This window comes from Alosa pseudoharengus, unplaced genomic scaffold (assembly GCF_046254945.1).
Source record: "Alosa pseudoharengus isolate Yale_2024_CS ecotype anadromous, Long Island Sound unplaced genomic scaffold, YU_APseudo_1.1 YU_APseudo_1.1_scf_2, whole genome shotgun sequence".
Lineage (NCBI taxonomy): Eukaryota > Metazoa > Chordata > Actinopteri > Clupeiformes > Clupeidae > Alosa > Alosa pseudoharengus.
The window spans coordinates 18,410,344-18,432,384 of record NW_027468663.1 but is presented as its reverse complement, the minus strand read 5'-3'; the positions used below and the strand labels follow the sequence as shown (position 1 = coordinate 18,432,384).

General features: G+C 44.4%; 1 protein-coding gene across 2 annotated transcripts; it reads left to right on the top strand.

The window, feature by feature from the left end:
* Positions 1-11,911: 11,911 nt before the first annotated feature.
* Positions 11,912-21,244, top strand: gpm6ab (glycoprotein M6Ab). 2 transcript variants are annotated; one of them, XR_012988582.1, is made up of 7 exons: positions 11,912-12,061; positions 14,129-14,285; positions 14,454-14,607; positions 15,260-15,336; positions 15,913-15,978; positions 18,694-19,105; positions 19,153-21,244. XR_012988582.1 is itself a non-coding variant. In XM_076294011.1 (6 exons), the coding sequence occupies exons 1-6, from the start codon at positions 12,021-12,023 to the stop codon at positions 18,844-18,846; spliced, it is 648 nt and encodes a 215-aa protein (XP_076150126.1). In that variant the 5' UTR covers positions 11,912-12,020; the 3' UTR covers positions 18,847-21,244. The 2 variants fall into 2 exon arrangements, 1 of the variants encoding a protein (XP_076150126.1); XM_076294011.1 differs by having other exon boundaries at positions 18,694-21,244.
* The last annotated feature ends 797 nt before the right edge of the window (positions 21,245-22,041 follow it).

Below are 22,041 nucleotides of genomic sequence, written 5' to 3'. Positions count from 1 at the left end.
ACATGCACAGATGAATCAGTAAAGAGATGGAAGCCTTAGAGATACCTGTGTGTGTGTGTGTGTGTGTGTGTGTGTGTGTGTGTGTGTGTGTGTGTGTGTGTTTGTGTGTGTGCGTGTGTGGTTTGTGTGTGTGCATGTGTGTGTGTGTGTGTGTCAGGGGGGTTGAAAATGCTAAATGTTTTGTGTTAAAAGTTGAGTATTCCAAAGCTCCTGGGATACCCAGACTGCATTCTCTCCGCCTCTCTGCAGTGAAGAGAGTCAGTAACATTATGAACATTATTGAAGTCCTGGCCACACTCATCCCATTTTCACCACTTACCATAAGTGCACCTGCACTATTCAAGTTGAGTGCCATTCAGTCAAAACTGAATTTTCATCACATTGTGTAAAGCAACCAAATACTGTAATACCTGCTATCATTCTGGTATGGATGACTGGCCATTGTCTCTGTGGTACCTGTGCTCTTTCAGCTGAATGTATGTTCATGTACTGTCTGAGCTTTGTGTGTGTGTGTGTGTGTGTGTGTGTGTGTGTGTGTGTGAAAAAAGAAGGCTTACATTTTCCACCAGCTCCTGTATTGAGGTGGCATGCCTGCTCTTTTCTTGTCCTCCGAGGTAACCATTAGATAATTATGACCTCTGACCCCCAGGGAATACAGCCCCCCCCCCCCCCCCCTTCAGTGGCTGTGGACAGATGGAGAGAGTGAGTGTGAGATGGGACTGGAGGGAGGGAGGGTACGATGGAGGGAGGACCTTAACAGTGGGGTGGGGTGAGCGAGAGGGAGAGAGAGAGAGAGAGGGGGGGGGGGAGGGGATGAGGAGGGGTGGGTCGAGAGGTGGTCCCTTTGTCACCGGGGAGACGCCTTCTGCCGCGTGCTGTGCACTCACATGACGGGCGGCTGCTCCCTTCCATCTGAGCCCAGCGAAACAGGGTCATGGCATATCAGCACTGCACGGCCTGGTATATATAATGCCATATGCTATAATGCAACCCACATGCGCAAAGCATACAACACAGGGGTATAACATATCAGTACCTCGACACACACACACGACACACACACACACACACACACACACACACACACACACACACACACACACAGAAACACATACACAGAAAAACAAACACACACACACACACACACACACACACAGAAACACATAACCACACATACCCATTGGCCAAAATCCTTTCAGTGCAATGGTACAGCATGCAAGTGATGGATGCAGACAGACAGAGATGAACAGGAGTGAAGGAAGGGTGAGGGAGGAGAGGAGAGATGTAGGAAGGAGTGAAGGAAGGGTGAGGGAGGAGAGGAGAGATGGAGGGTGAGAAAAGAGAAGACGGCAGTGAAAGGAGGAGAGGAGGAGAATGAGATGAAGATTAGCAGAGTGAGAAAGATGAATGGATAAAGAGAAAGTGACAGAGAGAGATGGGGGTGCGCTGTGCAGATAGAGAAAGAGAGAGAGAGAGAGCGCATGAGAGAGAGAGAGAGAGAGAGAGAGGGAGGGAGAGAGACAGAGGGAGGGAGGGATAGAGGGAAGCGGCTGCAGAGGAGCTGCGGTTGAATAATTGATGGTGATGGCAGGCACCTCTCCGAGCGGCGTAGCGCTGGGCTCTAAATTATGGATGAGGCCCTCCTGTATACGCACTCACTCCTCTCCTCCCCCTCAGCCCGTTTGTCCTGCTTTAACAACACCGGCTCCATCAGGACGTGTAAACGCTAGACCAACGCAACCCTTCCTAAAGACCGCCCCCTCGGTGATGAGGCCCAGCAGCTCCAGAGAAGGGGGGGGGGGGCTGAGTGGTGTTGGTTGAGAAATCCATGCAGTGAGATTGCCCAGAAAATACGTCACTTGATCTACTGTGAAGCAAACAGCTCAGCAGGTGAGAAGACAGGAAGACAGTGAGTGGATAAAGACTAGTGCTGAACAGTCAAAATGATGGCCTAGCTGTCTTCTCCACTACCATAGTGGGAGGAGCGGAGCTTGGAAGACAAAAAGAAATCTTCTACAGGAAAAAGACATTACATACAAGGATCCCACGAGTCATACAAGGCAAGACATGGGATACCTATGGTTGTTGGGTCAGAGAGTTGGAAGTACTAGGGTCAGGCATATTGAGAGGATGTTCCAGCGCCACGCATTTGACAGGGTAACACAATTGCAACATGCTTGGCACTGCTGGTACAGTTTCCTCTTCTGTCGAAAGCGGCCCTACTGACATACATTAGATGGACTCTTAGACACAGGGGCCCTTGGCTTTCAGGCCACTGATCCAATGTGCCTGATGCTGTTTAGACTCTGAATGGATTAAAGAACACATGGGCGTCACACTGAGCCAGTTCTCCCAGCGCAGCGAGGGGGGTTTCTGATCACACCTGTGGGGGCAGCAGAGAAAGCCATGCAGCATCCATCACTCAACTCAACACAGCTGATGTTTGTGATGCCTGACAGCGGACACTTCTGCCTTTTCTCTAGGATTACATACTCTACCAGGCAAGCATACCTCTAGAGACTTCGAGAGAAAGGGATGGAGAGAGAGAGGGGGGGGGAGAGGGAGGGAAAGAGGAGGAGATATTTCAGCAGAATGCTGATGCTTCTGTCTCACTCTCATCTTTGGTCCTAACATTTGCATTTGGTCAGTTGGACGAGCTCAGTGTTCTATTTCTCACACCTTTATATAGCATGGCAATCACCATACAGTACAGTTACAACTATACTCTCCCATACAGTTGTAATGTAGTGATAGCACAGTTAAATAAGCACCCTTATTCTCCTCTAAACCTGTGAGTGCTGCAGTTTATGAGTGAGTGAGTGGGTCATAAAATGTTAAGCTTAAGCAGTAAAATGTCACCTAGTCTTTTAAGTGAGTCAGTACAAGAGTGTACTGCACACAAACTATAAGATATCACTAGTACCTCACTGAAGTGCACCAATAAGGCTTTTAAGCTTGACCAGGTTTAGTCTTTCTCACTCTTGGTCTCATGCCAGAGATTTGATGACCTCTGCTGTGGAGACCTGTTTGGTCTGCCACAATTAGTCCAGGTCAGCATCAGCTTATAGAAGCATGCAAAGCAATCAACACAAGGTGTTTCTCTCATTCACACATTCTAATGAGTCTGCCATGTTAGCAGCTCAATAGCTGTCAAGCCTCAGCGGGCACACTGGAGGGTAACCATGGTTTCAGCGCCTCCTCTCATCCTCTACTAAAAGCAGAACTTGAGGAACTGCAGCATCCTGACCTACCAAAGTGTGTTATTCAGTTCAACACCACCATTTGTGTCCCACATGTTTATACTATTTAACTAGTATTGTTATGCTGTATGCTAACTAAGTACCTGTTGTATGAAATGTTTTCTGTGGTTCTAACCAAGGGTAGATTAGTATCTTCATTAACATACTGCACCTGCTGTAGTGCCACACTTTCATATAGCTCACTCAGCTGAGGTACATCGGACAAAGACTGACACTATTTTAAGCTTTCGGTTAAGGATCTCTCCTTCCCTTCCCCTCCCCTCCCCTCCCAGTCATCCCAAGTGATACACCCTGCTTCCTTTTTTTCCGCGGGAGACTCAGTCAAGCAGCTCTTGTACGGTCCTGAGCAAACCTGCCCAAAACTGGCCGGGTGCTCCCTCACGAAGAGGGCTGGCAGTTTCCTCCCTCAGATTGCCTTAACAGCTTGGCTTGGCCAGCACTGGACGTTGCAGGGTGCCAGGCCGTGGCTGATCCCTAAGCCAGTTACAGGGACCCGAACCTGTTAAAGCATACGGGTCATGGTAGAGCGAAGGGGACATGTAATTGGCTGCTGGCATCACTGGGTTATATAAACACAAGCAACACGGTTAAGGCGGAAGGATCTTCGATCTAAATGACTGGTTAAATTACATGCAGACGTTGCCAGAATGACTGGCTGTGAAACTGTAGGCGTGGCAAAGCAACAAAGACAGCAACCTCCTATGAAGTGTAAAAACTTTTTTTAAAACATTTTCACCATTTTAATAACTAAATAGTGTTTTATATCTATTCAGTGTCTGAATGAGATGGGTTCACTGGGAACTTCCCATCTGACTATATGCTGAATAGGCTTTTTTGAAGCTCTTTTTATTTTTGCCTAAATTTGACTGCTAGCCACAATGTAGACGTACAGTTGAAAGAGAGCCAGCAGGCAGCCTGTTCGACCCACACAGCAGGTGTGGTTGTGCAGTCTCATTTGGTCAGGACAGTACTCTTACTGTAGACCTCATCCATGTTTGGTGCAAAATCAAAAATCAAAAATATACCAAAATGGACTTTTCTGCCTGCCCTATTGTTCCTTGCCCCTGCTGTGATCATTTGAGAACAGTCAGAATAAACAGGGTAATTTCATATTGTATCTCATTGTTCCATTGCACCTCTGTTGTGTAATGGTGGGGGGAACCTAATTCAGATGATTGCTGTGTTGTGCCTGTCGTGTCCTTAACAAGATGCTTGAAGAGAAGGCAACAAAGTAATTTGATTTTACCTTCACAGCCTTGTTAGTGCATGACTACTTGGCTTGTGGGGATTTGTCTTTGTGTTCTAATTACATGGCACAATTAAATAGCCAAGAAAATCAGGTTTATCTTTAGTTTACCTTTAAAAAGGTCACCCCGTCCAGTTACATTATCATGTTGTCAGATGCAACCCACAGGCATTTAAATACAAAAACGGAATAAAAAAAACAGGAATGCTTCTGAACAGTGATGCATTTGCAACCATGGAAACTCTGCATGTTCAGAAATAATAATGCAAAACATTAAGCCATGCTGCTCAAGAGATGTCAAGGGAAAATACATTTTGGATCTTACACTGGCAGCCCCCTGTGGTGAAAGCATTGCGGGAGTTTTCAGGGCAGTACTGGTGCATTATGGGATTTAAATGCTTAAAAAAGATAGCCAAAGGGAGAGGGAAATATGTTTCACCCTTGCATGTTCTGATCATGTAGCAACATTTCAATCATTTCCTCTTGTGTCTCTGCTAGCAAGGCACTTCATATTGACAGGGTTGAAGTAGCCTCTTGGCTATTCGACTGAAGATTGAGTAACGATGGCTTAAGAAAGACAGTATGCAGTTGTCAATGCAAGGGCTCTTACCCTTGCTGGCTCCTTTAGGTTTCATTGTGTAGGGCTGTCAGAGACTGTGATGAAGTGATAGCACAGCTTCTCTGCCTATCAGCAGGTCTACTCCTCAACAGACACGCCAAAAATGTGCTTGCGCAAGGGAGAGTATTTTATGTGTGTGGGTATTTTCCTCTCTCTCCCACCCCCCTCTCTCACTCTCTCTCTCCCTCTGTCTATGTATGTGTGTGTGTGTGTGTGTGTGTGTGTGTGTGTGTGTGTGTGTGTGTGTGTGTGTGTCTGGCATTAAACAAAAACACTATCCTGGGCTGTGAATCAGAATTATGGCTTGAGCAAACGGAACACTAATTGTAGATGTCCCAGTGTCCATAACTCACAGGGTTTAAGGTGGAGCGTAATTTCTGTCCTGTGTACCTGTTAGCTCCATGACATTTATGGAGCCGTATTCGGAGCCTTTTGTGATCCATCAGGCACAAGCCGCCATTGGAGACACCCAAACTGTTTGCTGAGGAACGCCTGTCAGGATTAATGACAAGGTGTACAAACACAGTCGACACATCACCATGCTATCACTCACATGCACACAGAGCAGACAGCAATTACTACAGCGGTACCAATAACTCCATGAGATGACAAGTGGATGTAGGATCAGTTTGCACAAGATGCAACAGAACCGAATAAAGAAATAGATAAACAAATGAAAACCAAAAACAAACAGGAATGGGGCATTTAGCCAAGATAACATTGCTCCTTGAATGATGACATATTATTTTAATCATTTATCTCATATGATCATATGTTTACAATCCTCTCGTCCAGGCGAGCCAGTGCAAATAACCACTAGTGGTGGAGTAGTCTGTGCTCTGGTCAGTCAGATGAGTGAGGGCCTGCTGTGAGATGAGGTGAGAGGGGGACTGCCACCCTGGAGCCTCTGCCCTTAAAGTAAGGCATCCCGTGCACCAGCGGCCGCCTCCAGAGGTGTCGTATCTGTGGTGGCCCGTCACACAGGCCCATTACTGGTGATGGTGCTGCTGTTTAGTATTCCAGTCAGCTCTGGCGAGGGCTGCGGCTAACCGTGCGTGTCAGGCAGACTGCCTCTGACTCACGGCACTGAGGAATGGGAATGGCGCCGCCAGCCAGCCGTCCAGCACTGTCCAGAGGAGGATCCGCAGACTCGAGAATGCCGGCTGGACACCGCATAAAAAAAGAGGAGGTGGGATGGGTGGAAAATCAACCACAAATACTGTAGACAAGACAAGAAAATAATACATTTGAACAAACTCTCCCTAAGCAAGCCTTCAACTTGGTTTGGAGATGTTTGTTGAGTTCCAAATTTCATTTACTAGGTAGAAATTGAGTTTTTCTTCTCCCAGTGTGAGAGAGGCTTTATAGGTAGAGCTGGGGCAGGGTAGAGTGATTTAATTTGCCGTTCACACAGATGCAGGCAGTTAATAAGAAAATGTCAGCACTCAGTTCAGTGGACATGGATACATCCATTACTGTTCATAATATAAAGTCATGCAGAGTTAATAAACTCATTGCCAAAGGAAATTAGTGGCTATGGGTATTATGTTTGTGTTGCTAGTATTTTCACATATGGCAATTTTTCATGCCAACAGCCATAGTGAACACATGAGTCCCTCACTGTGCTGTACCAATAGATAATTAAATCAGTAGACAAGCTAAAGGCTAATTTCACAGTTGGATGAATCACAATGAAGGGCTTAACCATACAGGAGTGTGTAGTAACAAATCAACTGGGCCATCAACACAGAGAAACTTCCAGAACATTGTGGATTCAATTGGCCTGTACTTGTTAAATGCATCGAGAGAACAAGGTCTCTGCCATACAATTATGAGGGGTGTGCTGTGGATCTTTAAAAAGATAAACAATATGTTTAATTCACAGAATATATTTTCCAAAAATTCAAAAGTGGAACAAAGTTCCATGACTACCTAAAATTAGTTCCCAACGTTTCCTGTTGTTCATTGGTTGGACGTCCAGTGTAGAGTCTACATCATCACTGGACGGCCAGCTACAAGTACATTGTAGACCATAGCACTCAGAAGGAAAGCTACACTTGCTATAGAGGTAGGTTGGTTGGTACAGTAGGTTAGCTGGGGGAGGATTAATCTAGGCTGAAACCATGCTTGCTATAGAGGTAGGTTGGTTGGTCCATTCGGATGTACAGTATACCCTCCTTAGAACATCATGGATCTGGATTTACTGTAAATGACTGTGCATTTACATGACTGTCTATTTACATTATATGACCATTGAAATGTCACTGTGAGTAGTATGTATATATTTAGCATATTGAGATAATGTTGATTATGACACGAGATCAGAATTATCGGATATTTTGGCACAGGACTGTGACGAGGCGCTATTTTTTACTGTAATGTGTGCAAACAACTCCAGTGTTATTAATTAAAGTTCCCTGGCAGGAGTGCCTAACATGTCTTCTTCTTCACTTCCCTCCTTTCACTATCCTCCTAAGGGGCAGAAGTTAGAGAATTACCATTTTAATGAGTTTTTGCTCAGGTGCATGCAGCCTGGACCTGTGGGCTGAGCCTCAGATATGGGGCTGTGCTGATAAACAGAGAGAGATACAGAGAGAGAGTGAGAAAGGAACTGAGAGAGAGAGAAAAAGGGACTGAGAGAGAGAGAGATAGTGAGATGTGCTGCAGCCACCCTCATGGGGAAATACTGCTCAAGCAGCTAGTACAGCCTTGCAAGCCTGGATGTCCAGCGCATACTGTGTGTGTGTGTGTGTGTGTGTGTGTGTGTGTGTGTGTGTGTGTGTGTGTGTGTGTGTGTGTGTGTGTGTGAGTGTGTGTGTGTGTGTGTGTGTGTGTATGTGTGTGTGTGTGTGTGTGTGAGTGTGCGTGTGTTTGTGTGTATGTGTGTGTGTGTGTGTGTGTGTGTGTGTGTGTGTTTGTTGTGTGTGTGTTTGTTGTGTGTGTGTGTGCGTGAGTGTGTGTGTGTGTTTGTTGTGTGTGTATGTGTTTGTGTATGTGTCACACTCTGCTTCTCCCTAAAAAAACATCTCATCAGTTCACCATTAGCACTGCAGCACCTTGTCTAACACTCAGTATGTCACATAGTTGTAACTAAGGCTCTGCAATGCCTCCCTACTGGTATGGGCTGAGTCATGACATCTTGAGGATGTGAGTGGGTGAAGCATATTGCACTTTGACACATGCAGGTGAATTTGTGAGTCATGGATGTGATCTTGACCAAGCCGCCCACTCTATGCATCTTTTTCACTTGCATCAGAATTTGCATTGATTTTTGTCACTCGTCATCACATAGAGGGAGAGATCAGTAGAGGATTAAATCGGACTGTAAGTTGTTCTGACCAGTCCTTTAATACCTTGGGTTTTGTGTAATTTAATGCTGAATCAGTCAACCTGATTGCTCATCTTAGGTTGGATTGAATGCTGGGATCCTCATCCATGTCTGTAAGTATTCATCTGAACATGCTCTGACCATGGCATATGTCAGTGGAGATCATAAGGCCTTGCTAAACGCTGATTGCCCATCAGAGGGCCTGTCTTTGTGGTTAGATTGGGCCATCATTGGGCCATGACCACAGAGAGAGCTGCCTCTGACATTGTTTTAACGGGCAGTCCAGGGGTCTGTAGGGCTCGGGGGGCTCTAACCAGCCTGGACAGGGTCCCGTCTGTGAGACACAGACAGTTGGCTCTGACTAACCCAATATGTATGGGATGGGATGGGCTGTGTGTGTGTGTGTGTGTGTTTGTGTGTGTGTGTGTGTGTGTGTGTGTGTGTGTGTGTGTATGTACCTTTTGTCCCGCAGTCCCCAGACAGAGAACATGGGATGTAGCTGCCTCCTGCTGGGAAATCTGGCTTAGTCAATTGTCCAGTCCGGGGGGTTCGGAGTTGAGGGGGGGGGGGTGTCGTATGATAGGGAGGGGGGATGTCTGCGAGGATCAGCAGGGGTTATCTGCAGAGCTCACTGGGAGAGGGGTACGGGGTGGGCATATACAGTATGAGAAAGAATCAACACGGTATGGGAGGGCACCCCGATAGGTCTACGATGGGGGAAGGCAATGTGTTGGAAATCCATATTTAACATATTTAACATATATAATAACATATTTTTTATCATTCATAGAGGAGTAGCACCAATCCATCAGTGAGTCGGCCACCATCTTCTCTGGTTGGTGCTTGATGGCGTGTTTATTCTAATGGAAAAATGTAATCATCAGTAAGGCATTCAGTCATCTCCTCTCCATCGCGCTGCGCTGTGTGTGTAATGGTAAATAAACACATCACATTAGTTTTGGAGTCCAGACTGCTTACTCTGACCTCAGTGCCTGGCTGCCTGAATCCATTCTGAGAGAGTGCATAGTGAGTTTGTCATCTTTTTTCCCTCCCTTCATTGATTAGGTAATTTAGTTGCCTGTTTTATTGCCTGCAAATGGCTGACAATGGCTTTCGTGAGTTCAGTCCTGGGGGCATCCAATTGAATGAAAACCTCTCGGACTGTTTCCAGCAGTGTTGTGGAATGAGGACACGTACGTGGAGTGGTGCAGTAACATTAGCATTCTAGCCTGGCCAGACAGATTGCGCTGAAATGATCAGTGCAGCGTTCAGCTCATGCTCTGCCTCAGAGGTGCAGCCTTACTAGGAGTGCAAGTGCCTAGTTTCTTTCTGGTACTGCTGTCGTTGCTGACAGGTATTTAATTCCAGATCTTAAACTATGTAAATCTGCACGCGAGACAGGACACTTAACATTCAGATCTTCTTTCGCCATCCTGTTCTTTGAGCGCTGCGCCTATTGTGGCTGGTGCACCCTGTAGACTGGTCAGCTGATATGATCTAGCACCTGTTACTGTAAAAGCAGAGAGAGCGAGAGCTGGCTGATGACTTCATGTTCTTGGATCCAGACGATCTGAGCGGCGGAAGCCGGCTTTTCTGCTGACAGACTGTCCCAGCAGGCCATTGATCTGAGATTCCTGGCCCACTGGGATCAAAGCGCACAGACGGCCTGCCTCTTCATTAATCTGACACAGGCCCCACGGCTCTGGAGGCCCACTGCCTCTTAAACATGCCACTGGGAAGCCATACCTGCTACCACTCCGCATAATCAATGCAGCTGAAAACCACTGGGATCATAACCAGATGGCTGTGGGGCGTGTGTGTGTGTGTGTGTGCGTGTGTGTGTGTGTGTGTGTGTGTGTGTGTGTGCGTGCGTGCGTGCGTGTGTGTGTGTGTCTGCATATGTCTGTGTGTGTGTGTGTTTGTGTGTCTGCATATATCTGTGTGTGTGTGTGTGTGTGTGTGTGTGTGTGTGTGTGTGTGAGTGTGTGTGTGTGTGTGTGTGTGTGATGTAGATTGTGATAGAGACAGAGACTTACATGTACAGTGCTATACTGACATCAACACCAAAGGATAGCAATGTTGGTGTGAGGTAGCATCTAGTATCACCAACATGCCAGATCCTACACACAAGACAGTGCATCTATTTCTAATATGTTCATTCACATGATCTCTCTCTCTCTCTCTCTTTCTCTATCGCTTTCTCATTTTCTGGGCTATCTTGCTGAAGACAGAGTGGGGTGGGGAGACTGAGTTGGTATAGCTGACTTCTATTCTCTCCCTCCCCACTTCACAGACATAGCCATTCCCAAAGGCATTGGAAGTCTCTGGAGCGTTGAGGCAGTGGGCTTAGAAAGAGTTTCAGGCATTGTCAAGGTGAAGCGTAGGTGTGTATTTATTCAGCAACAGCTGGGCCTCCAGTGAAAGTGACATTCTCCACACTAGCTTAAACTAACAGCAGGTCCATAGCGGTGCCTCAGCACAAACAAGCTGCCACTGCCCTGAGATTTTAATATCAAGTAATAGCTAAGACAGGAGGAGCTACAGGAAATCTCAGCGCCCGGCAGACCAAGGCAGGGATATAACCAAGGGAGACTTATGACGGTCCAAAAGTAGAAATGTTATTTTGTTTTATTTGGTTTGGCTCTGTTACTTGTGTGTGTTGGTTGTCAGTTTTGACGAATGTAAGAACCCGTCTTCTCCTTTTTTTTTTGAGATAAACTTGCTGCCCAAGTCATTGTCATATGGGGGGGAAGTGATTGTGTTTTTGTTTTTTTTTTTGCTCAGCACATCCAAATAACATCAGTTCCTTCTGGCTTCCGCTGGACGCAGACACTGTTATCAGTTATCATCAGTGAAAATTTGATAGGACACATCCTTTACCCCGGTAATCTGTTCCAAATGTGGCATGCTCTGATTGGCTGGGTCCTGGGCGCTTTGTTTTGCGCTTCCCCGCTCTGTTTACGACAGTCCATAAATCTTGGCTTCCCTGGTCCGAGGGTTTCTGTGGCCTCCATTTGCAGCCTACAATGTCAGATCAATACTGTTTGCACGCTACGTAATACGGTCATAAATCTGTCAGCTGAGCCTTTATGATTGGTTGGACTGACACTAAACTTCTTGCTAACTGACAGCAGCGTACAGTAGATGGATTGCAAGTGGGGTCAAGCAGGGATATGCCCCCCAAACTTCCTCCACATGAGATTGCATACAGTGCAAAGAAAAAAAGTACTTAATTATATTTGTTTATTTATTATCGGTGCTTGTACGAAACCACTTACTAGACCCGATCTGTTGTCAGAAACTTCAACTAAGGCCAATGCTTGAGTGTGTATGCTCAACCTTATTGTGTAAACAACCCCTCCTTCCTTAGCGAGTCTAAACGTAGCTGTGCTTGCTGTGTCCTCTCTGTGCACAGGGTGCCTGGAGTGCTGCATCAAATGCCTGGGGGGCATCCCGTACGCGTCGCTCATCGCCACCATCCTGCTGTATGCCGGCGTGGCCCTGTTCTGTGGCTGTGGCCATGAGGCCCTCTCAGGGACCGTCACCATCCTGGAGAACTACTTTGAGATGGTCAAAGGCCCCGTGGAGTCTCTGGATGTGTTCACCATGTAAGTTCATCTCTTAATTATATCAGTTATATTTGATGTTTGTTTATGTTTATGTTTATAATATGTTATTGAGCGGACGCTTTTGTCCAAAGCAACTTACAATGACATCAATATACATTACAATTATGTTAGATTTAACAGTTTTTAATACAATCAAATAGACTAAAAAATGCCATTATTATTAGACTAAATATAATTTAACAGAATAATGAGAATAACCATAAACATATACTCATGGTAACTGTAAGGAAAAATGAATTAGTTGCATAGTATAACAAAATATAAGACAAAATGTGGAATTTTAACTTTTAAGATCACAACGTATTGATTTTCATGTGGTATTTACATACCATACAATCACAGTTTGGTCTGCAGTGTTGCAAACAGCTGCTGTGGTTCTACAACCACAGAGGCGGTCAGGTTTCAGAGAGAGATGACTGCATTGACATAAGGCAAAATGAATCCAGCAGAAACACTGACTGATGTGCTTTAGACGATAGCAGCGATGATGTGTCTGACCCATCTCAGGCTACAGAGACACTCGGTTGGCTGACCTCTTTGCCAAATGCAGTGGATAATTACTCTGCCCTTTTTAGAAAGACACTTTCTCTGGCTAGAGGTGACACATATCACAGTGTGTAAGATCAATGAACCCTCTTGTGTTAAACTGGAGGACCTTACATTCTCCAGGTTAGTGCCCTGCTACAAAATCTCAATATCCCCAAAGTGGATTATTTCTAAAACTATAAACTTGAACGCATCATTTTTTATAAAGTGGTGGGGTGAACAGCTGATTTTATTGGTCCTCCCTGTACTAAAGAAAGGACTTTGAAAGACTCAGATGCTTTGTGAAGTAGTGTGGTGTGCTAGAACTAAACCATGTTAACCAAAGCTGACATATGATGAATTATTCAACCTGACGCAACCACCTCTGCCACATTAGTGAGACTAATTTGTGAAAGTGCAAATTGAAGTTGTTCATGCAGCAATATTATCAAAAATAAAACTGATTGCCAAATGGAGTGTGTCAGAATAAAAAATGGATGCATCGTTTTTAAGATGGTACATGGTAGTATTTTGCAATAAGGTATTATTTTACAGTACCGGTATATAATTAAGCTATGGCTAAATGATTTGAATTTGGGTTTAGCATAAAAGCTTATTTCTGTTGACTTCTTGCCTGCCTGGTATGGAGTAAGGCTACTGTGACAGGTGCTGCCTAAGAATATGAGTAAGGACATTTTCTCCTGACGCAGCACACACACACGCACACACACACACACACACACACACACACACACACCTACACACACAGGCTATGATTGATTTTCTGGGGATGGTGTGTGACGTGTTGGCGAGAATCCCACCCAGGGAATTAAGCCGTCTGAAATCACTCCAGGTCGCCCGCCACACACCTGCTCACCGGAACTCTGCCTGTCCACAGTGGCAGAGAGCCGCTGATATCCGGAGACTGGGGCGTGATACAGGAGCTGGGCCCTGGTCTGTATCCCAGACCTCCTAAACCGGAACAACCATTACAGACTAAAATGAATACAATTCACACAATCCAGCTATAATACTTATGGGAATAACATCTATATGTTAACATAATGAAGACATATGTGTACAGTAAGCTCTGACAATAAAGAGAATAAACACATATCCAAGACTTGGATTTTTTATTTATTTTTTATTTTATTATTTTTTAAGACATCCAAGACTGTCGACAGGAATAGCAAAGTTTGTTGTATTTTGTACATCTTCACCTTAGCTGTAGCAACATTTCTTCTTTTTCTAAAAGCCTATGGCTGCATTGTTGAATAATACAGTCTGGGGTATTTCAGAGAGGAGCATAGTGACAACCCAATTTAAAGGCTTTTGCTAATATGCTTCATTAAAAACAGAAATAAGCACCAAATATGACAGGCCCAAATACATCCCTTGTCAATTAAAGACTTCCTCTAGAATTTGGTGCCGTGAAATGTCATTAGTGTCAGCTAAGTTCCGCTACAGCTGCTTACTGAAATGGCTTCACCTCCGGGCGTTCACTCTCTCCCCCTCCTTCAGGATTGACATCTTCAAGTATGTGATCTATGGCGTGGCTGCTGCTTTCTTCGTGTATGGAATTTTGCTGATGGTGGAGGGCTTCTTTACGACCGGAGCCATCCGCGACCTGTATGGAGACTTCAAGATCACCACCTGCGGACGTTGCGTCAGCGCCTGGGTAAGCAGGAACTCATTAGGAGATGACTGACCAACAGTCAGTAAAGGTGCTAATTTAGGTGCTAATAAGGGATAAATAAATCGGAAATGACAAGAGCAGTTTTGTTGTCGGCTGTCCGCAGTGAGCGGTCTGTTACTCCCTATCAGTAATGGGTCTTTTGTTTGTCAGTTCATCATGCTGACCTACATCTTCATGCTGGCCTGGCTGGGGGTGACGGCCTTCACCTCACTGCCCGTCTTCATGTACTTCAACATCTGGACCATCTGTCAGAACAGCACCATCAACGAGGGAGCCAACCTGTGCCTGGACCTGCGCCAGTTTGGTATGCATCCTGCCACAGCAGCCTAGTGCTACGCCAGTTATAATCACCCCCACTTTGGCACTGGAGCGCAAAGTGGGGGGTTGCATTCAGTTCATAAATGAAATATTATTTTATTTATTTGTTTGTGTTTTTTCACTCTTGGACAGAGCACCCACACCGTGGGTTTCTGTATTCTCGAGGCTCAATGGTGTTTTAAGCCCCCACGTCGACTTCAAGGCAAGGCTGCAACCGTCAACTTCAAGGCACCTAACCCTAACTTTAACCCTTACTCTAACCCTTGCCTAACCCTGTAGTGCCTTCCATGCAGCGCTGCCTGGAAGAAGACGTTGGGGGCTTAAAACACTATTGTGCGTTCTCGGATATTGAAAACAATATTCAGATAGATTGTTGAGCCTGTTCTGAATTATTAAGCCATGCTTCTGCAGATGCTCAGTAGAACCTGGTCTTCTTTAGCAGGCTAAGTGAACTGACAAGTCTCTCTGGTTTGTAGGCATTGTGACTCTTTAGCAGGCCAAGTGAAATGACAAGTTTCTCTGGTTTGTAGGCATTGTGACTCTTTAGCAGGCCAAGTGAAATGACAAGTTTCTCTGGTTTGTAGGCATTGTGACTCTTTAGCAGGCCAAGTGAAATGACAAGTTTCTCTGGTTTGTAGGCATTGTGACTCTTGCTGATGAGAGGAAGGTGTGCACCAACTCAGACAAGTTCAAGTTAATGTGTGAGTCGACTGAGGTGAGTGGGCCTGGCTGAGATGGACCTCTTTCATACATAGTAGTCAACTTATAATACATATACCTCCACATTTATCTCTCTGTCTTCCTCTCTCTCTCTCTCACTCTCTCTCTATCTCTCTCACACACACACCTCTTTCATCTTTTCTCTCCTCCTGATGTGTGAGTGTCATAAAACTCCCTCAGCTGTGACTGGCTGCTTGAGGTTACTGTCTCCAGTCAGAGTGAGCACCTGCAGGTACAGGGCAGTAAGGGAGAGCACCATGATACTCCAGCTGAGAAGCACTCCCCTATGCCCCTGTGACTTCAAATGCATGCCTTGCAGCCTGCCTATAATATGTACCATGATGCTGTAAAACACAAAAGAATACAGCATACACCTACCTCTAATGTGACATCTAATCTGACAAATGACTCTTTAGAGTAAGTTACACGATTATAAAAAGTGGATTAATTGCAGGCTCTTTCTTCATGCAATTGTGAGAAAAAAAACTGTGCCATTCTATTAGCATTCACTGAGGCAGTTCTTGTGTAAAGGTCAGTTGTTGACTCCTTTGTGTTTGTTTTTGCCTTGCAGCTGGACATGACATTCCACCTGTTCATTTGCGCTCTCGCTGGGGCCGGTGCTGCAGTCATTGCAATGGTGAGGGCAGCCATCTTATCCTTCGTGCTTCCTATTTGGGGCAGTGGTAGTGTAGTGGTTAAGGAGCTAGGCTAGCTTTAGTAGCCTAAAAGTTGTCGGTTCAATTCCCTGCTTCCACCGTTGTGCCCTTGAGCAAAGCACTTAACCCCAAGTTGCTCTGGGGACAATGTAATCCCTTGTATATAATTGACATATGTAAGTCACTTTGGTCAAAAAGTGTCTGCTAAAATATAATGTAATGTAATGTCATCTAATCTATGAGAGCGCTCTTCAGTCCATCCTCTGGCTAGTATATAGAGAGCTGACCAGACCACTGGGGAGGGTCTTTTCTCCCTGAAAACAAAAGGGACAAGATACATTATCAGATCTGTTGATATCAGGGTTATGTTGCATGTCACAGTCTTAGTCCCTGCTGCACCAGCAGCTTTGAATATCCTACAGTATATATCACACGTCAGTCTCACCACTGCTTCGTATGATATGAGCGTTTTGGGGGACCCAGGACACCACACTACCAGCAGTGTTCCATATCCATATCAAGCTCTGCTTTAAAGCACAGATATCAATAGCCCTATATAATGATAAAACAAGCAAATTCTCAAACAAGCATTCATAATAAAGGCTAATAGTTTGGGATTAATTGTCTTAAGGGAATGAATGCACCGTGTCTCTTATCGGTAAGAGTGTAGTGTGTACTTGGGAGGAGTGGCCCTGCTCTGTGTGCTTGCTGTGTAATGGAAGGACACTGTAGCTACATGAGGCTTCATTAATGAACAAAAGCAGAGGATGCAGAGGTAGATGGAGAGCGAGAGGGAGAGGTGGAGAGGTGGAGAGGTGGAGAGATGGAGAGGGAGAGAGATGGAGAGGTGGAGAGGTGGGGTGGGGGGTGAAAAATGAAGCAGGGAAGGGGGGGGAGTTTGGGAGGGAGCGATGTTCGGCATTGGAAATGCATGGGGCACAGTTGCCATGGAAACTGGGAGAGAAGACAGGAGTGTGTTGAATGCAGGGCGCGTAGATGGCGAGGGATCATATAGGCTACGGCTATAGCTATAGGTCCAAAAAAAGAACATGTGCAGACGTATAAACTTTTAGGTTACAGGAATATAAATGTGGAAAAGCATACATTAATTTCAGATAGCCTCGAAGCTATCCATCATTCAATAATGAATATTGTTTGTTAGAAGCAACAGCTTTGGCATAGCTCAAAACAATTTAGTAGACATCATTTTCCATCTAAATCAGGCAATTATCATTAGAGGTCTAATTGCCTTCTCAACAAACCCTACTTAGCCCTTTAGGGCGTCGTTAAAGGGGAGAAAAGAAAATGTTTTCCCTTGCAGTGATTGATGTGGCAGGAGTGGTCAGGGGCTTTCAGCAGACCCGCAGTCAGTGGCTGAATGTTTTGTACTGCCACCTTCTGGCTGCTTTGCGTATGTGCATAAGGGTGTGAAACACACATATAGCCATTCATCGCTCTCTGTGTGGAGCAGGAGCAGCTTAGTTGCTAAAACCACATATACTCACACAAACACATATCAAGCAGTTTTATTACTAGCACACTTGTAGATTATAGGTCTGGATATATCCCATACAGTTAAAGGAACATTACAACTGCAAAAGATGACTGAAGATCCAAGGATCAAAATAGCACCAGAGATAACTGAAATGAATGGTGCATTAAAATATAATGAAAGTTGAAAGATGGCGCAACAGCTGTGCTAGATGTACGCTTAATTATTTAATTACATCATTACATGTTATGGGTGCAGTGCTCGGCTCTGCAGATTAACTTAGTTTTTGAATAGCAGTGCCACCCAGTGCTGAGTACTGGTATTGCAGCTCTTGTAAGTATGCTGCCTCTTACAGCAGCTAGACAGGGTGAGAATACTGTATCAACTCTCCATTAGCTCTCCAGTGTCAATATCTATTGGTTCTTTGGATTTGTATCAGACAAGGGTGCAATAGTCAGAGACAGTCATTCAGAGGGTTTTGGTCACATTATTATATTTAAGCTGTGGTTGGCAAACCCATTGAAGGCCTTTTGCTTAGCCTATTCTGAATATAATGCTTACAGACAGCAGTGAAAATTGAATCATACCCCTGTCTCTTTCTCTCTCCTTACTGTCCATCTCTGTTGTTTGTGGTGGATAGGCGGCTTGCATCGCGGCCCTCGTCCGCAATTATGTCACCCTGGCCTCCCAGAGCTTGGGGAAGTACTGCACCCGATTCTGAGAGGACCGTCACTGAGTACTGAGCACTGTGAGCCGAGATAGCCTCCTCTGACACACTGGCCATCAAGAGACTATGTGTCCATCCACGGGGGTGTACAATAACTCGCTTTACTACCCCTTAATAACCACACTACATACAGTAGTTCCCTGGCCCCCAGCCAAGAACACATGCTGTGGCCTGGCCTGTCTGTAACTGCCCCTTCCTACGTAACGGTCAAAAGCAAAACTACAGAAGAAACAACTAATAAAAGCTGATAATTAATCTACAATGTTTATACAATTTGGATGACTGGATAATGGTGCTTTGGTGTTTTTAATGATTACTGGAAACTAATAACGGTTAATGGTTTATACCCTAATAATTCCATTCATGTGTGCGCAGGATGCCGTGCAATCTCTCTCTCTCTATTTCTTTCTTTCTCTCTCTTTCTCTCTCTCTCTCCCTGATAATCCTCTAACCATTCTAACCACTGTGCTCCCCCAGGTCCACTACCTAATGGTGCTGTCCGCTAACTGGGCTTATGTGAAGGACGCTTGCCGGATGCAGAAATACGAGGACATCAAGTCCAAGGAGGAGCAGGAACTGCACGACATCCATTCGACTCGCTCTAAAGAACGGCTGAACGCCTACACATAAAGCACATCTCCATACTGACACGTACAAAAGACATGCACGCAAACACACACACACACGTGCACACACACACACACGCATGCGCCCCCTTTCCTGCACACACATGGACACAGAAAGACACACATACATAGACATCTGCACTTGCTATAGTCTCTGATGTTATTGTTTGCCTGGGTGAATAGGGGTGGTGTGGGTGGGTCGGGTGAATGTCTTTCACTTACTTTTGTGCTTACGGGTGTGACAGAGAATGTTGGTCTCGGAGGTCGTCCAGTGCTTCCTCCGTGGCCACCTGTCTGTCTGGTCTCGGAGGTCGTCCAAGTACTTCCTCCATGGATACCTGTCTGACTGCCCTTCACTTATATCGGGGATTTGAGATTTGCATTTTTTTTTCTATTTCTTCTATGTCTTATACCAAGTCTTTCTTGTGGTTTTCCTTCCGATTTTCTCTTTTTCTCTACCTCCCATTCATTTTTTGTTCTCTCCATACCAGAGACGGCACACTTTTCCTGAAAGCACACAATGTGAGTTGGTCACTTTCATTAGGTCATGGCTTAATTTCACGCCAATCTAAAGTCCATACAGTTTTCACTTCATTTCAACCTTGGTTAAAGCTGACAAGTTAATGTGACACCACTTTTTTGGACTTTTTTTTTGGGACTGATTTTTGAGGGTCCTCAAACACATTTCAAACAGGGCTCCACTCCTACATTCACACATTTTCCCCTCTTTTTCGTTTCTTTGTGACTTACTAGACCAAAATGTGACCAAACTTGTATGATTTACAGGTAGAATTGCATACGCTTCCGAAAGGTAAGCACCAACAGTATAAACAATGTACAGATTCTTTTCCAGCAAATTCTTTATTGGTTGGGAGTGCCAGGGATTTTAAAAAAGTACCGTAAAGTGACTTTTTTCATACTGCTCTACTGTAGCTTGGCCTAACTGTCAGAACTATACGCTAGCTGTTAAGTGTTAACTGGAGCTGTGGTGCTTTGATTGATGCTTTGTCAATAACAGTGTTTGATAGACTGTGAAGTTGATGATCGCTTTACTGGTAAGTCATCAGAAAGGTGAGCGTGTTGGCGATGCTGAAGAGGTCAGATGAAAAAAATGGGGGAACTATGATGTACTGGAAAGTCTGATAGATTGGCCTTCTAGGATTTGCCTTGGATAGACTCTGTAGATAATCGTTTTCTCATCCATTGCAAGCCATACTCACGTGCAAATAACATTTTTATTATGGTATTTTTATTTCTACGTTTTAGCTGAACTTTTTTAACATTAGAAATAACCAGACATAAACTAGTCACTGCTCTGCACTGTATATACATATCTATATAAATATATACATATACTGTATGTCAAAACACTTCAGGTCATTTCATAGGAGCTTAACACACACACACGTCCCAGTGGTCAAAGTTGAGTGGTAATCTTGTGAGTATGTCCATTTCAGAGTTATAAGCTAACAAAAAGAAACTAAACCTAGTGGCAAGCTGACAAATCTACAGTACCATCTGGTCCCTCTGGTGCTTTTGGGAAAACATCTGAATATCACTGAACACTAAGTCTAACATTGGTTAAATTATTGAGGATATGTAATTAAATGTTAACAAATAAAACAAGTAAAAGTACAACTAAGAAGACAAGGAGAAAAGAAAACAGTAGGTATTATTCATGGACCATAGAGGACTAAACATAATGTTTTGGCTCAGTCTTGCCTTTCCCAGTTTACTGCTCTAGGTTTGTAGGGCAGCATCTCATGATATTTTTGTCAGTGACATAATAAATGAAAAAAAGACAAGAAAAAAAGCTAGTTTCTTGAGCACTTATTGACCATTGTGAGCTCTTTCTTGGTGTAAGTGCATTTGAATTCAAAACTAAACACTAGTCCTACAGTAGTTATGCAACATTTGGTTTACAACCTGAAAAATGTATTAGGTGAAAGACTGTATCTAGTTGTTAATTGTGGCATGGTTATGCATATAATGGTAATAGTTTTATTCAAACGTACTTTCCTTCTTTCTTTTGGTTTTAATTTCTACACTTTGACTGTCTTGCTGGGTCAACTGTTTTCTTATATGTGCAGTATAATGGCTCCTTCGATAACAGTATTAAAAGCTAAATATATTAGGTTGTAGTGTTTGATTTGTGTCCTTCTATAGGTTGTAATGATTTTCAAACCATGTCTTAAACTGATACTTGTTATGACGTTGCGCATTCAGTATTGATAACCAGACAATGCTTTCAGCTTCCTCCTCGTATTAGTCTTTTGTACTATCACTAAGAATGCTTTGTAGCAGGCTGTAAAATGACTCTGTTTTGTACATAAGTGTGCCAACAGCTTGACAGTGGCTTTTTTTGAACAGTAGGAACAAAAATTGCTTGCGTAAATAAATACACTTGTGTACTTGTTAATAATTAATTTGGTGTCTGTCTCATTCTGTTAATCCTGATCAACTTGACTGTCAAGCAATGACACAGTTCTGGTTAATATAATATGACATTTGGCTACTCTGAAATATGGACAATGGGATTTCTTGCAGTAATGCTTTGCTGCCTACAGATAATGACTGCATTCACAAATTCTAGCAAAAGCTTATTGATATTTGAGCTCAAAACTTCATTAAAATGACACTGTCTTCTCATGTGCTCTCAAAGCAATGTGTTGATTGGCTAAATGTATATAGCCCAGCCAGTCCAAGACACTTTGTGTTTCCTATTTGCAGAATCAGTGTTTGAACGGCAGAGATAGCCTAGAAATCTAGACGCTCCCTAGCGGCAGCAAGTTACATTTGCTGCCAGGGCTAGTCTAGCAACTCTCCGTTGGCTTGTGAGCTCGAAAAATTAAACTTCTATCAGGCCAATCAAATCGTGTATAGAGTCGTTAGGCGGGCTTAACATAATGATTGATGGCAGAGTTGCAACGGTTTGGCTTGAATTCCCCGCTACTTGAAAACAAATAAGATAATGTTGCTGTTGGCAAACAGTGTGACACGAGTTAAGATTTTATTAAGTTGGCAAAAGTTTGAACTAGCCAACTAGCTCTGCTGGTGGGAAACGCATGGGACTCATAGCGCTGTCCTATTGCGTGCAGAGACAATTTGAAAGACAACCGATTATCCCGCCCCTCGGACTGAGCACTGCGAACGGTGAGTGCCCAGACCCTACATTTTAATGTGGGTCTAGCTCGTCAGG